General features: G+C 45.2%; 1 protein-coding gene across 1 annotated transcript; it reads left to right on the forward strand.

The window, feature by feature from the left end:
• Positions 1-3796: 3796 nt before the first annotated feature.
• On the forward strand, positions 3797-4750 carry OR2K2 (olfactory receptor family 2 subfamily K member 2; the record flags this gene model as incomplete). Its single annotated transcript, XM_084899982.1, has 1 exon — positions 3797-4750. One exon carries the CDS (start codon positions 3797-3799, stop codon positions 4748-4750), a length of 954 nt encoding a protein of 317 aa, XP_084756108.1.
• Positions 4751-16752: the final 12002 nt, after the last annotated feature.

Here is a 16752-nt window from a genome sequence, read left to right on the forward strand (position 1 = left end):
ATTAATCCTCTCTTGAGGATTTTTTTCCCATTGATTTTTTTTTTTTTTTTTTTTTAACAAACATTGGGAGGAAGGGAAGGGGGAGAGAGAGAGAGAGAGAGAGAGAGAGAGAGAGAGAGAGAGAGAGAGAGAGAGAGAGAGAGAGAGAGAGAGAGAGAAAGAGAGAGAGAGAGAGAGAGAGGAACATGTGAGAGAGAAACATGGATCGGTTGCATCCCACACACACCCCCACTGGGGTCAGGGGTAGAAGCGACCCTTGGGTGCGGGGCTCTAACCACTGAACCACTCGGGCCAGGTGCTGTCCTTTTGATAGGAATACCGCAGAAGTAAGTGATGTTGTGTCCTCCCGGCATCTTACCAGAAGGCAGCTGGAGTCAACTTGTGCTGTTATTGGTAATGTTGAGGTGGTTATCCTCCGTGTTTCTCCACTTGAAGCTATTATCCTGATTTGGAAATTAATAAGTAGTTTGGGGTGAGATACCTTGCCACCATGGAAATATCATGTTTCTCATTCAGCTTTCACCTATGATAACTGTGATACTTAAATTTACCTACTATAACTTTTTACCTATGATAAGCTAGTACTACAACCACCTTTAACCTCGACCGATGCTTTTCTATACCAATTTCTACATTCTTTGGCATCCTACTGTAAGGAAGAACCTTCCTTCTCCCTTCCCTCCTTCCAAGAACTCATGCGTTCTTATTGTATTTAAAGGATTGTAATCTATAGGACTCTCTTTCACGGCCTGCGTAGAAAGAGTTCCAATTCAGGGTTCAGGTTCTGGAGAAGGGCCGCACACAAATGAAGAGACTTAAGACTTGAAGAAATTCAATTTGGCGATTTGGGGGGCCAGGCGGTAGTCCAACTCTAGTGGGAGAACTACTCATGCTCTGGCCCTGCCATCCCCTTTTATTGAGGCTTTGGGGAAAACATCTTAAGCAACATAAACAGAAATTTACATGTAGCCCTTGGGCAGGAAATAACAGAAACTGACACGGGACAAACAAGGTGGAGGCTGCTTCAGCTAACATAATCTCAACTAAAGGTTAGAGCAATTAAGGTTGTTGACCAGCCTTCCTGGCTTCCTGTCAACATCTCTTTTTCAGTGAAACTGATTTGGTTTCCAGCAGTAATCCTCTCTTACCATTACTGATTTTGATATCAAAGTAATCAGTCCCAGATTTGGCCATTGAGAGCATATTGGATAAAATTTCTGGTTAATTGTAGGGGCAAGTAGTGTAAAGGATAAATTTTCTTCCTGTGATCTCTGAAAACTAGGGAGTCATTTTCAAAAATGAAACAATATATATCTCAGAATTCTAGGGATTTCTATTCTCTATATACTGTTAAATATTCTACAGTGCAATCATTGAAGGAAAAAAAGTCTTGATAGAGCTGGGATGGACAGGAAGGAAATAAGACTATTTTTATGTATACTCTGAAATTCTTTTGGGGTAACTCATTCCCACTCCGTCTCAACTTTTAAAAGTTTGATATAATTGGATCTTTGGGACATTATCCCTGAAGGATCTGAAGTTTCAAACTGCTGTAATACATGGCTGCTAAACTTTAAATTGTTCGGGGACAGTCGGTATTCCCCAAAACAACAGAGGGTTTAAATGTACACAGTATTTCAGTTGCTATCCTTTGGTATTTTTAGTGAGAGAGGCAACAGTCAATACTTTGGAAAGAAACGAATTGCACTGTTGATTTTTACATAAGGTGTTTAACATTTCTAACGTGGATGCATTTATTCTTTCTCGCACTTAGCTAACTTAAGAAGTGCATCTTAAAACAAGATTTGGAGTTGGTGACAGGGAATTTATGTCAGAGGACCAATTTTTCTTGGCTACTATTTTTAAACAATAGAAAAGATCAAGTCCCAGACAACTGGGCTGATTTTTCATTATAAATAAATAAATAAATTGTGTTTTCTTTTTTAAAATCCTCACCCAAGGATATGTTTTTATTGATTTTTAGAGAGAGCAAAAGGAAGAAGGAGAAAGAGGGAGTCTTGCCTCCCATACACATCCAGCCGGGGGTTGAACCTACACCTTTTGGTGTACGGGACCATGCTTCCACTCACTGAGCCACCCGGCCAGTGCCAACTGTGTTTCTTTCGCTGGTTTTAAGAGCAGCACCAAAAATTTTTTTTTTTAAGGTTTCTTTAAAATAATCTCTTACAATAATATAATAAGATTTTTATAGAGAATTTGTTAAGTAGAAAATTTGGCAGAGTCATCCCTAAAAATAATCTAACAAATGAATAAGAAGTAACTACTGTGATGTAGAAAAATGAAACTTTTAGGAAGAAAAGCAAACACTCTGCTTTTCTGCCCAAGTACCACAGAGGGAGCTAACACGGACAAGAATTCCCTGGACCGCTAACCAAGGTACCAGAGTTACTGATGGTGTGTGGACCTCCAATGTCAGCTGCTCAGGGACTGATGACTACTACAAACACGCAGACAAAAATGGAAGGACTGGCTCATAGGCCGGATGAGAGGCCATGGAACAGAAGTCAAAGATAATACTGTAATGTAAGTGAAAAGAACGCTGTAATATATGAAAACCGTTTGAAAAATATCGTGCCCCACCTACGGTACCTTTAAAATCTGGAGAACGGGGAGACAGATGAGAGCACTGATGGAAATGGAGAAATGGGGGGAAATGCCAGTGGTGAGAAAGCGAAGCCTGAAGGATGAAGATGCACCATGTAACTGAGGAGTTTGTCTATGAAAGGGAGAGCAGAAGCAGGGGGGCAGTTAACACAGGCAGCTTGACAATGACCAAGTGCATTTTTAAGAACAGGTGTGCTTGTAAACAGCAGGGAAAGGACTAGTGGGGAGAGGAAAAAGATAGAAGGTGACAAAGAGCAATGCCATTGCAAAAGCAAGGGAGGCTCAGCAATGCTTTTGGTTAGTATCGTGACATGTCAAAATAAATAAAAACTCAAGTGTCATGTTGATTGCAGGTGATCTATAATCTTTGCAAAGAAATTTTAAGATAATTTAAGCAGGGAGCTTAATGTCTGCATTCCCTGGGCCTTCCTGAGTGTTAACACGAGCATTGCCTGGGTGTCATTTTTAGATCTGTTTACGTATTCACAAAGGTACAGGTGTCGATAAGGAAGGAAACTGTACAGGGGCTGAATCCGTTTTTCAACGAGGTGGGTTATTTTGTGTGACGTGCGAACTGGCCCTTAATTATAACCAAGACAAGGATCTGCAGTGCTTCAAACGGTCGTCATTTTTGGAACAGGTACACGACCTCCAAACGTTAGTTGGGAAGGACAGAGTGAACTTAGACCTGGAACTTCGTAGGTGCTAGTTTAAAATTCGTTGATTTGTTTCTCTCAACATTCCTTTCCGGCCGGTGAAGATCATTGCCGGTTTTTATTGTACCAAATGTGCTTTCTCTGCCTCATTTCCTGGCTCGCTTTTCTAACTTGTGCTCAATACCTTATTCAGTGTGGATTCCTCTTTCCATCAAAACGTGATTGAAAATCTACGGGGGGGTCAAGGATAGGATTATGCATTGTTGACTCTTGGTTTCAAATCCACTCTTTCCCTAAATCTTGTTGCGGAAGCATCAACATTGTATTTCCTTTAGCACAGACCCACCACCCTGTGACTTCTCTGTGGTAAAATTGTGCTTATGAGAGTGAAGATAAGTTTGAAAGTGTTTTCCTAAACGCAAAGAACATTATACGTTGTCCATTTCTTTATGTTCTCAGATGGAATGAAGGGAATAATCCTAGGGTGCAAAAAATAAAAATTAAAAAAAAAGGAAATGCAAGCAGAAAACCTCACCCTCTGGAGCTTCCTTATCCTGGAGGGTTTTTCCCGGTACCCCACGCTGGAGATGGTACTTTTCGCCGCCAGCCTCGTGATGTACCTGATCACCCTCCTGGGGAACAGCACGCTGATTCTCATCGCCGTCCTGGATGCGCGCCTCCAGACCCCCATGTACTTCTTCCTCGGAAACCTCTCCTTCATGGACATCTGCTACACGTCCGCTTCCATCCCCGCTCTGCTGGCGAACCTGCTGTCGCCCCAGAAAACCATCACCTTCTTGGGTTGCGCCGTGCAGATGTATCTGTCCCTGGCCCTGGGCTCCGCCGAGTGCGTGCTCCTGGCCGCGATGGCCTTCGACCGCTGCGTGGCCATCCGCAACCCGCTGCGCTACCCGGTCCTCATGGGCAGGCGGGCCTGCGTGCCTCTGGCCGCGGGCTGCTGGGCCGCCGGCTGCCTGACCGCCCTGCTGGAGACCAGCTTGGCGCTGCGGACACCCCTGTGCGGCCGTCTCATCGACCACTTCACCTGCGAGATCCTGGCGGTGCTGAAGCTGGCCTGCGCCCGCTCCCGGCCCGTGGACGCCACCATGCTGGCGGTCAGCGTGCTCCTGCTGCCCGTCCCCATGCTCCTCATCTGCGTCTCGTACGCCTTCATCCTGTCCACCATCCTGAGCATCCGCTCCGCGGCGGGGAGGAGCAAGGCCTTTTCCACCTGCGGGGCCCACCTGGCCGTGGTGGTCCTGTACTACGGGGCCGCCCTCTCCATGTACCTGAAGCCTTCTTCCTCCTCCGGCTCCCAGCAGACGGACAAGATCATCTCGCTGCTGTACGGCGTGCTCACCCCGATGCTGAACCCCATCATTTACAGCTTAAGGAACAAGGAAGTCAAAGAGGCGGTGAGAAAGCTGCTGGACAAAATATCAGGGCATCAGACACATGGCAGTCTCTGACTGGGCTCCTTCCGTTTTCGCCAGGAGCTCAGCCCCGGCTCTATGTCACACAGGTGCCCTGGAAGCCCAGCCCTCCTCCTTTCTGTCTTCTTCCCTGGAGCTTGTCTGCCACACAGTGGTGGCTCCCTCATTCGCCTTCCTTCTCCCAAACTCCCGGTTACAACTCCCTGACTTCCCGAGTGAGGCACCCACCCAGCGCCAGCCTTGCTTTTCTAAGCACTTAGACACTGTGCCAGTGTGCCAGCCATGCGTCACTTGAGACTTTGTGTGTTTTTCTTCTTTGGATGGTGGGCTTCACAAGGGCAAAGACTCCTGTAATTTTGTATTGTGGGGGGTTTATAAATAGTGATTCGGGGACCTAATAAATCTATCAGCTTTACACGAGTCATTTTATTTGAGAAGTTCCACTTGTGAAAATGATGAAGAAAGAACAACATGAGCGATGAGGTGTATTGCTTTATAAATATCTGACAGTTGCAGAGACAACTTATACTAGTTGTTTTAAACCTTTTACTCGTAGACAAATCCTGCTTGTTTAGGACGCAGAGGGGGGCCTCCATTCCCAGACCCAGTAGCGCTGGGTGGGGGCCCGAGGATGCATTTAGAATAGATCCCCAAGGAATTCTGAGAAAGGTTGTAGGATGACCATACTTTGGGAGACATTGTTTTCAGTGAAAACCAAATCCCACAAGAAAAGTAGGATTAGGCTGAAACCGGTTTGGCTCACTGGATAGAGCCTCGGCCTGCGGACTGAAAGGTCCCGGGTTCGATTCCAGTCAAGGGCATGTACCTTGGTTGCGGGCACATCCCCAGTAGGGGGTGTGCAAGAGGCAGCTGATCGATGATTCTCTCTCATCGATGTTTCTAACTCTCTATCCCTCTCTCTTCCTCTCTGTAAAAAAATCAATAATTTATATATATATATATAAAGTAGGATTAGTTCTTATTTCTCCCTTTTTCCTTTTAATTTATTTTTTCTTCCTTTCTTCCTGCCTCTGTTGGCACCTCTTTACTCGCCTATCTCTCCTTCTAGAGCCGGGAAGAGAGGATTCTGAATAGTGAAGGTTAACCCATTTGACAAATTTCAAAATATGAAGGACCTGCCTGGCCAGTGTGGCTCAGTGGTGGAGCATCAACCTACCCACCAGGAGGTCATGGTTGGATTCCGAGTCAGGGCACAGGCCTGGGCTGCGGGCTCGATCCCCAGGGTGGGGCATGCCGGAGGAAGCCGGTCAGTGATTCTCTCATCACTGACGTTCCTTTCTCTGCCTCTTCCTTTATCTTTGAAATAAATAAAAACACATTTAAAGACAACCACAAAATAAAAAACAAAACATGAAAGCCCTATGAAGGTTTAGTATTGAATGTTGAATTCTAGATGCTTTAAACTGTTTGTTCTCTTAGACCGTGGGCTCCGATACGTGCTCCTGGGTGAGTAACCTACATTTAGAGAGATTAGCAGTGACCACACACTGGAATTCTGGTGATGATGCCAGGGGTAGCTGCCAAGAGGTGTTTGACAGTGGGGGGTGGTGACAAGCCCTGAGTTTGGGGGAGCAGCGGAGAGCTGACCAGGAAGCTTTCTTAGCAGCTAGAAGTCATTATTTTTCTGCTGAGATACCCCAACCTTCCCAACGCAAATGCCACATTCATTTCCTGGCGAGCTCGGAGTCATTCTGAAGTGACACTTTACAGTAGGCTTTTATTAGAGTGGCGCTGGATGTTGTGTGAGAGCGGAGCTAATTACCTGCCTCCTGACTCAGCTCTGATGTGTGTGATACCAAACGTAAACAGGAATAACCAGTTGTGGAAATAGCTGAGATCTTTTCTTCAAAGAGTGAACTAGGAGGCCTCACAGGGTCTGAGCACACTCTGTAATTAGCATATCAGCTCTGACCCAAGGAACTGAGCAAATGGTTTCAGCATGAGACACGGACCAGACAGGGGCACAAAAAAAGATTAGAAATGACCCAGATGTCAGGAAAAGGCCCACGATGGGATCTGGGCAGAAATCTCCCTAGCAGCAGACTGAGAGTTACGAAGTTATGGTGATATCTAAAATAATAAAAGTATAATACGCTAATTAGACTGAACTGCTAAATGATCTTTTGGACGTCCTTCTGGATGTCCTTTTGGACGGAGCCGGGGCTGTGAGGGCTGAGCCCCTTGCACGAATTTTGTACATCGGGTCGCTAGTGTTATATAAAGTTGCTGTGAAAAACAATGAGCAAATGTAAATATAAGTGTGTTTTATATAGAACAGGCAATACTAATGTTAGTTATTTGTGAATGGAATATTCTTCCATGTGGATTAGCTTCTATCTCAGCCAGCACTAATTACAATCATTACTTTGATGAGTCTCAGGCAAAGGACCCTTTTCTGATATTGTTAAAAAGAGAAATATATTAGCCCAACCAGCATGGCTCATTGGTTGAGCATCGACCTATGAAGTAGGAGGTCATGGTTCGAATCCCAGTTTAGGGCACATGCCTGGGTTGCAGGTTCAATCCCCAGTGTTGGGTGTGCAGGAGGCAGTCGAGCAATGATTTTCTCTCATCATGGATGTTCCTATCTCTTTCTTCCTCTCCCTTCCTTTCTGAAATCAATTAAAAAATATGTATACTTTAAAAAGAGGAATATATTTGAGAGAGAGCGTAAAACCACCACTGACACAGCCAATTCCTGAATGGATGATTACATGACCAGATTTGTGCTTTAGGAAAATCTGATCATGTAAAAATCCCTTAGTGGCTTTTTATTACCCTAAAGTCCAAGTCTTTAAGATAACACGAAAGGACTTTTATAATCTTATTGCTCACCATTTATATTTTTTTTGCTCTAGGAACACAAGATTTCTTTTAGTTCCATGAAGAAGTTGTGCTCTGTCTTGCCGGTTCTTTCATTACTAAGAGCATATATCACAATTTGTAATCACAGTCATTTGTGGATTTACTTCTTTAATGCTGCTCACTAGTCTGTGGGCTCATTGAGGCCAGGACTGGGTCAATTTTCTTTACCACTGTCTCCCCACGGCTTAGCTCAAGGTCTGGCACAGAGAAGACCTTCGGTGCATACTGTTGTGTAGGACCAAGTGATTATCGATCATCTGCTAATAAAATACTCATAATAAACGTTTGGTGCCTATTCAATTACCCTGTTTCCCCGAAAATAAGACAGTGTCTTATATTAATTTTTGCTCCCAAAGATGCGCTAGGTCTTATTTTCAGGGGATGTCTTATTTTTCCATGAAGAAGAATATGGGTACACATTTATTGTTAAATGAAAATAAAGGAAATTTATTACCTGTATACGGTACGGTAGTACGGTAGTTGTCAACACAAACCAGACAAACTGTGAATCCTACAGTATCAAGAATTTACTCATTTATTCAATGACAATCATGTCATCATCTTTTGGAACATCATCATAACAATCCAATTCCTGAATTTCCTGGTGAATTTCTTGTGACTCCATTTCTTTCAGAATCAGTGGACCAAGTCTCTCATGTTTAGCAATAGCATTCTGAGACAGAGCCTAGCGGGGGCCTTATTTTCGGGGGGATGCCTTATATTTCACTCAGAAGGAAACCTGTAAATAGGTCTTATTTTCGGAGGATGTCTTATTTTCAGGGAAACACAGTAGTACTTTTTCTCTCTGAAATAAATAATTTTTTTTTTTTTTTAAAGAAAGAAAAGTTCTTTTCCTAATAAATGTCAGTTGGATTTCCCCAAGCTTGTTCCTAATTTCTATTGCTCACCACGGGACTGAGTCCCCCGGTGTCTTATTTAGCCTGTGTGCACTCCAGGGCAGCAGCCCCCCGGGGATTCTAGACTATAATGAAGCCCAGTGGAGCCAGCTCCCTCCAGGACAGTGAGAACTGGCCTGTGACTTGAACTTGTGTAGTGCGGATGGTGTCATAATGAAGAGTGAAGGTGCTGCCGAGTCAGAAGAGCATGACCGTCTTGGTTGGGGCGGTTTTGTCAACAAAGGCGTGGTCCTGTGCTCTTGGGAGGGCACTAACGTAGCCGCTCCTCCCAAAGGGCGGTGGTGGGTCTTCTCAGAGGGATGGTGAAGCTTCTGGAATGAGCAGGACTAGGTTTCCGTGCATGTAATTTACTGTTCCCTGAGCAAGGAAGTACCTTCCCGCGTGACTCTTGCCTTATCGTCTATTTTTCCTGTCTCAGATGAACCAGTCCACGTCCCTATATCTTTACCCTCTTCAACTATCTTCAGGGCAGAAAGTCTCCGTAGCATCATGCTAATAGCAGCGTAGTGCCCAGAACAAATCGAGGGCTGGTCCCATTTTACGCCTCTTGGGTCAGAGCTGTGTCTGCAATGTCTGATTTCAGAAGGAGTGTCCCACTTACCTTAGCAATTATTCTGAGCATTCCTGGTCCATAGGAGGCTACTTCCACGATCAGATTGCCTCCCAGCTATCTGTGCTTTAAGAAGTTCATTAAAATTCTTTTGAACTTCTGTTTAGCACTTGTTGTCTTTCAGCAATAGGCAAAAGTTAGCACTGGATGGAATCTACATCTGGAGAAAGCATTCCCATTTAAGAGAGACATTGATAAACAGGGGCTGTGTCAGATTTTATGCAATATTTCCCAACTACATTGTTCTTGAAAAAATTATTTTACCTTCTGTTTTATTTTTTTAAATTGCACAATGGATAAGTATATACTTTTGTTAATCCTCACCAGAGGATATTTTTTTCTATTGATTCTTAGAGAGAGTAGAAGGGAGGGAGAGAAGAGAAGAGAAGACAAGAGAAGAGAAGAGAAGAGAAGAGAAGAGAAGAGAAGAGAAGAGAGAGAGAGGGAGAGAGAGAAACATCTATTTATATATTTGTTTATTTCTGAAAGAGAAGTGAGATAGTCTCCTATGATTGCATATTTAATAGTTTCTCTAATTCTATTAAATTTTGATTTATATGTTTCAAAGCTACTAAGTTACATTTATAAAAATTGATAACTATTGTGTCTTCAGTATTGATACCAAGTATATTCTTACAAGTAAGAATTAATTCTATTATGACAGGTCGATCTGATTACCTGTCCCTCCCATTTTGTAAATGGAATGTTGAATGTGAGAGTAAAATGTGACTGACCTCATCAAAATATATTTCCAAAGCATTATAGGAGGGCATCTTTACTTTGAACACAAAAGGAGTATACACATAATCTGCTAACTAGTCAATTTCAGGAGAATTATATGCAATCAACTTGTACATATACAGTGGGGCTCTGGTATTCATTTATAACTGGTTTGTATCTATGAGAGTTTTCCTTATTCTGCCAGGCCTAGATTTCTCAAGCAATTTAGGGTCTGTTGATGTCCCCTAGAGCAGTCATTATACAATTTAATTTGCATCGCATTTCAAAGACCTTGAGATCAAGCACCAGCCAAAACCACTGTTCACTCCCCAAGTGAAGAGAATGCTGAGGACGGTGGGATTCAGACAAATAGGGGATAAGACCTGTACGTACATAAATTCTTGGAGAAACAGGGAGAGAATGAAGATGGAGCAGAAAGGCCTAGGGATGCTCCGTCTTGGGACATTAGTGGGGCCCAGCAAAGGGGAATTCTTATGAGCAAGACATCTGAGTTTGTCCTATCGCTCTCTTCCTCTCTGAAATAAAAAATATATGTATTTAGCCGAAACTGGTTTGGCTCAATGGATAGAGCGTCAGCTTGGGGACTGAGGGGTCCCGGGTTCGATTCTTGTCAAGGGCATGTATCTTGGTTGCGGGCATATCCCCAGTAGGGGGTGTGCAAGAGGTGGCTGATCGATGACTCTCTCTCATCGATGTTTCTAACTCTCTGTCTCTCTCCCTTCCTCTCTGTACAAAATCAATAAAATATCTTAAAAAATATATGTATTTATTTATTTACCAAATAAATTTATTTACTTACCGAATACCTTTGACTCAGCTAAGTGCCTTCATGCTGGATTCCATAGCATTACTTTTTTTTTTTTTTTTAATAATGATAAAAGACTTTTGTGATCGAAACCAGTTTGGCTCAGTGGATAGAACATCGGCCTGCGGACTGAAGGGTCCTGGGTTTGATTCCGGTCAAGAGCATGTACCGTGGTTGTGGGCACATCCCCAGTGGGGGGTGTGCAGGAGGCAGCTGATAGATGTTTCTCTCTCATCGATGTTTCTAACTCTCTATCCCTCTCCCTTCTTCTCTGTAAAAAATCAATAAAATATATATATTTTTAAAAAGACTGTTGTGAACCCTCAGAGAGCAGAAACGTCCGAAAAGAGCTGGTTCATGTAAACAGAGAAAAGGATTTCCAGCTGCAGGGGCATCGCTGGGAAACAGCACCTGTAATTGCTTAGAAGTGTGAAGAGAACAGGGGCCCCGCGGTCACCCCTGCCTGCAGGTGGGCAAGAAGGACGTTGGTAATACGAGTTCTCTTAGGAGGAAACTGACAAAGCTGGGTACTGGCTCAGAGCAAAGTGCCTTCTTATAATTACCCAATTTTTAAATATTCCCTCTAGCTGGTTTGCTCTGTGGGCAGTAAAAGTCTGTTTGTCCTTCTAGTACTCCTCTTTCTCCACACTTTCCCCCTTTGTACCTCTCTTTCTTCCAAGTGGCTTATTTTTATTTCTATTCTCTTTCCACATCTCCTTCCACTTGAGTTGAAAGTGTTATATGTATATTGGTAAAGTATAAAGGTTCACCACTAAAGTCAAGTTCCTTGCTAGTTTTAAAGGATGCATTCATTAATGTTTTCTCATTTCCTTTTGATTTATTTAGGCTCTTGGGCTCATGCTGATTTTTTATAGTTGCACCAGGGGGCACTGTTGAGTTATGAACATCCCAATAGTGTTGGCCTGGTTTATATTAGTGCTGAACTTGCAATTCCTTTCACTTAAGTCAGTATTTCACCTTCCGTGCTAACAGTAGGATATGAAAAATACTTGTGGATTTGCTTCCAGTGCAGAGAAAAATAATGTTACTTAAAACAGTATCTGTTGAAAGCTGAGGGGGGGCGGGGGGGAGAATGCATATTTGTAAAGGAGTACTGATTTTTTTTTTCTTTGGGTTATAAATTCACATTAGTGATACAGCCAATATACAAACCACAGTTGTAGCAACCAGAGAAAGAAACAGGATATGGCCCCCTTGGTAAGATGCTCATAATATTCCCAAGGAGGCAGGAGAAAGCTCCATTCATTTGCAGTTTATCTAGAATGTTCTTTTCTTTTGCTTGCCATTTCAGAATGGATTTAACGGTTGCTAAAAAGTTACAGAAACAACGGTCTCATAAGTAGAAATCATCTGTTTCTTCACAAAACAAGTTTGTCCCAGGTCAGCCGTGTGACCTGCCCAGTGCTCAGACCCGAGTCGTGGGGGCCCCGGAAAGATTTCACGTGCTACATCCTTCCTTCTGTGCCTGCTGTAATGCTGAGACCTTTTCCCTTTTAAACCAGATACTGAAAAATAAACCTAAAAAACCCAAATCCGTGCAACAGAGAATGCCATGGGCAGATCTGGGATAAAACAAGCCACAAGTATTTCACCAGTGCTGTGAGATTCCATTACACAATTTAAAAACTTTTTATTCGGTTGATTTGGGTTTTCTCATTGGTAAAGCTAGGATAGCTGTGTGAGCATTTAAACCATTGTTACTATTACTCAAACTGAAGCTCAAAAGATTCTTTTAAACTTGTTTTATTTTTTCATCACCATTTGTCTCTTCTCTGCCCTCTTCTACCTTCACCCACCCTGTCCACCAGCAATCACCAACAAAAGTCTTAAAATTTTCTTGATTTTTTTTGTGTTGATAGACACAGATATGTCTGTTTTTCCCCCACCTATACTTAATGCAGTTACAAATTAGTTATATTTACTACAGTTAAAATCTCACTTTATAAATATTTTAGGAATGATGTGCTGTAGGGAGTGGCTTTAGGGTTAAGCCTCAGACCGACCTGTTGGCAAACCACACACAAGTCCCAGCTTGGAGGGCACAGCCCTCTTAGCATAATTAAGCTTGACCTTATGACTCACCCTAGATCCTTCCTGGGTAGCTAATGGGCTGTGGGAGGTGCAGCAAGTGCTGCTAAAACAAGTGAAACTCACAAGAACATTGTAACTATGGTGACCACTACCTCGCTTACTTCCGGCTATAAAGTAAAGGCTCAGCTTGCCCCTTGGATCTTTCTCTGTGGCCTCAGCCAGGCACAGGAGATCCACCTAGACCCAGCTTATTCTTTGTCTGTCTTTTCTTCATCCTTCACTGTGCACCCCCCACCCCCACCTCCCCAGGCTCACCGAACCCTTGGCTGTGCTGGCCTGGCACAATATGCCATCATTAATTTCCATTAAAAGCATTTATTAAAACACACACATTTGTTTCTGTAGTTATATGCACGACTCCTAGTGGTTATTTGTGATTCTTGTTCACCTGATGTCCACCCTCCACTGAGGAAACGGATATACCTGGGTTTGCATCTCAGCCCAGCAGGTTGCTGGTCCTTAGACCCTCTTGGGCAACTTATTTGATTCTCTGAGGCTCAGATTGATGAAGATAATCATGCTTTCATCATAATGACTTTGTAAGGATTGAGTGATGCACTAACGTAAAGTTGTTAGTAGAATCTATTGTGCTTCCCTTGGTTTCCACTTAAGTCCAGAAATGATGTAATGGAAACAGCAAAAGTCCAAGCTGTGTGGCATTGTTGTGTGTTCCCACATCACCCAGGAAAAGTCTCACCAAGGACAAAGAAAATGTGGCAAAGGCGGATGCCAGTTTCTGCGGTATGGCGTCAAAGGAAAAGCATGTCTATTGCCCAAGGCCTAGAATAAATGCGAGTGATTTATGTTACCTGCTGCACTCCAGAGTGTTTTATTTAGTCTTGAGAATGATTTTACTCCAAAGAAATGAACCTAACAATCAACAGAAATCAAGTCTATTTCCTCAGCATCTCATGTTCTTGCTTAGAATGTTTTAAAACATTATATTAAAAAAGGATAAAAGTCCAATAAGTGCAAATGAATATTAATGGATATAAATGAAATAGTTTCCCTTGTGATCCACTATCCATTGCACTTCCTGAAGGCAGCCTCTGTTACATTCTTGAGTAGTTTTCTATTGAGAGTAGACAGATAGGTGGCTGGCTGGATATGTGTCTAGATACAGATGTAGATATGTTTTTCACATATGTGGGATGTGTTTTTAGGATTACAAAAATGATTGATGAATCAAATCCTTTATCCTTTTTATTCTGCCAAATTGCCCTCCATAGTGTGTGTGTGTGTGTGTGTGTGTGTGTGTACACTAGAGGCCCAATGCACGAAATTCATGCAAGAGTAGGCCTTCCTTCCCCTGACTGCTGGCACCGGCTTCCCTCTGGCATCTGGGACCCGGGCTTCCCTCTCAGCCCCGGCTTCGATCCCCACAGGCCAAGCTGAGGAACCACACCAGTGCACCAATCCATGTACTGGTATATAATATTACCTCGTATATAATATTATCTCTAAATCATTATATATATTCTTAAGCAGCACCATTCATTGCTTTTTATCATGACTTAAGTAAAAATATTTCAGTGTAATTTCAATGAGTACTTTTATTCTGAGTGATATTAGTTGCTTTTTTAGTTCCATTTATTTTTTTTCTGTGAAATATCTTTTCATATTTTTACCCATTTTTAATTGGACTCAGTTGTCTTATTAAGATATTTAAAAATTTATTAGGCAAATAAGAACTTTGTAATCTGAGCTGTGAATTTTCTTCCAGTTTTCTACTTATCTTTTGGCTTTTCTTATGTGATTTTTAATTTGTAGGCATTTTACTATTTTTTTTAACCAGATTGTAAAACATAGAATTTGCTATATGTTGAATTTCTATGTACATTTTGATGTGTTTATGTTTAGACCATTACATTTCAAGAGGATTTTTCTTTTTCCTCTAAAGCAATACAATAAAATGTTTCTGAAAGAGTCGAGCGAACCAGCATGGGCTATAGAAATGGATTGCATTAAAGACCACCCAGTATCTAAGACTAGAATAAGGCATCCTGACTCATTTGATACCCTCAGAGACCTTGCTTGGTGAACAGAGATGAATGATTTTAATTAACACATTAATTATATGACTATAGAAGGATGCTTCCGAATAGCCTGAAACTAGTCCCTTTCTTTTTTTTTTTTTTTTTTTTTAAATCAATCTTTATTGTTCATATTATTACAAAGGTTCCTCATTTCTTCCCCCCTCCACCAGGTTCCCACCCCACCCTCTGCCCCCTCCCCATCCCCCATTGTCCTCATCCATAGGTGCACAGTTTATGTTCAGTCTCTTCCTCCCTCCCTTTCCCCGATAGTAAATCCCTTTTCAGATAGTAAATCTGTTACTTAGCATTTTCTCATATCAATAATACCTCCACATGCCCAATGATACACTTCACACAAAAGACATTTTCAAATAGGTCAACCAGCCTCATCCAGGCCCCACCCAAGGCACTCACAGATCAACACCCCAGCGCTATACTAACTGAACACATCCAGATCTAAGCCTTCATCACTTGATTCAGCAGACCCTCAAGTTCCCGCAAAAGTTTCCAGCCATGTCTGAGAGGCAGCCGTGGGCAGGTACAGGCGAGGAGCGAGCTGTTTCGGGCCTGGCTGCTCCGGGACTGGCCTCTGTTGCTCTGGTTCGTTCCACAACCAGCTGCTCCGGGTCTGGTCACTGCCGCTCCCGACCTAGTTGCTCTGGACTTGGCTGTTGCTGCTACAGGCCTGGCCGCACCCGACCCAGCTGCTCTGGGACCGGTTGCTCCGGTCCCGGCCGCTCCCATCCTGTCAGCCGCTGCTCCGGGCCTGGCTGCTCCCAGCCTGGCAGCCACTGCTCCTGGCCTGGCCGCACAAGACCCGGCTGCTCCGGGCCTGGCCGCTCCCAGCCTGGCAGCTGCTGCTCCGGGCCTGGCCGCTCCCATCCTGTCAGCCGCTGCTCCGGGCCTGGCTGCTCCCAGCCTGGCAGCCACTGCTCCTTGCCTGGCCGCACCAGACCCGGCTGCTCCGGGCCTGGCCGCTCCCAGCCTGGCAGCTGCTGCTCCGGGCCTGGCCACACCAGACCCGGCTGCTCTGGGCCTGGCCGCTCCCAGCCTGGCAGCTGCTGCTCCGGGCCTGGCCGCACCAGACCCGGCTGCTCCGGGCCTGGCCGCTCCCAGCCTGGCAGTCGCTGCTCCGGGCCTGGCCGCACCAGACCCGGCTGCTCCGGGCCTGGCCGCTCCCAGCCTGGCAGCTGCTGCTCCGGGCCTGGCCGCACCAGACCCGGCTGCTCCAGGCCTGGCCGCTCCCAGCCTGGCAGCCGCTTCTCCAGGCCTGGCCACTCCCAGCCTGGCAGCCACTGCTCCGGGCCTGGCCGCTCCCAGCCTGGCAGCTGCTGCTCCGGGCCTGGCCGCTCCCAGCCTGGCAGCTGCTGCTCCGGGCCTGGCCGCTCCCAGCCTGGCAGCCGCTGCTCCTGGCCTGGCCGCACCAGACCCGGCTGCTCCGGGCCTGGCCGCTCCCAGCCTGGCAGCTGCTGCTCCAGTCCTGGCCGCACCAGACCCGGCTGCTCCGGGCCTGGCCGCTCCCAGCCTGGCAGTCGCTGCTCCGGGCCTGGCCGCACCAGACCCGGCTGCTCCGGGCCTGGCCGCTCCCAGCCTGGCAGCTGTTGCTCTGGGCCTGGCCACTCCCAGCCTGGCAGCCGCTGCTGCGGGCCTGGCCACACCAGACCCGGCTGCTCCGGACCTGGCTGCTCCCAGCCTGGCAGCTGCTGCTCCGGGCCTGGCCGCTCCTAGCCTGGCAGCCGCTGCTCCAGGCCTGGCCACACCAGACCCAGCTGCTCCGGGCCTGGCCGCTCCCAGCCTGGCTGCCGCTGCTCCGGGCCTGGCCGCACCCGACCCGGCTGCTCCGAGCCTGGCCGCTCCCAGCCTGGATGCTCCGTGCTTGGCTACTGCTGTTCTGGGCCTGGCTGCTCCCAACCCGGCTGCTCTGGACCGGG

This window comes from Pipistrellus hanaki (genome assembly GCF_964339955.1).
Source record: "Pipistrellus hanaki genome assembly, chromosome: 11".
Classification (NCBI taxonomy): Eukaryota; Metazoa; Chordata; class Mammalia; order Chiroptera; family Vespertilionidae; genus Pipistrellus; species Pipistrellus hanaki.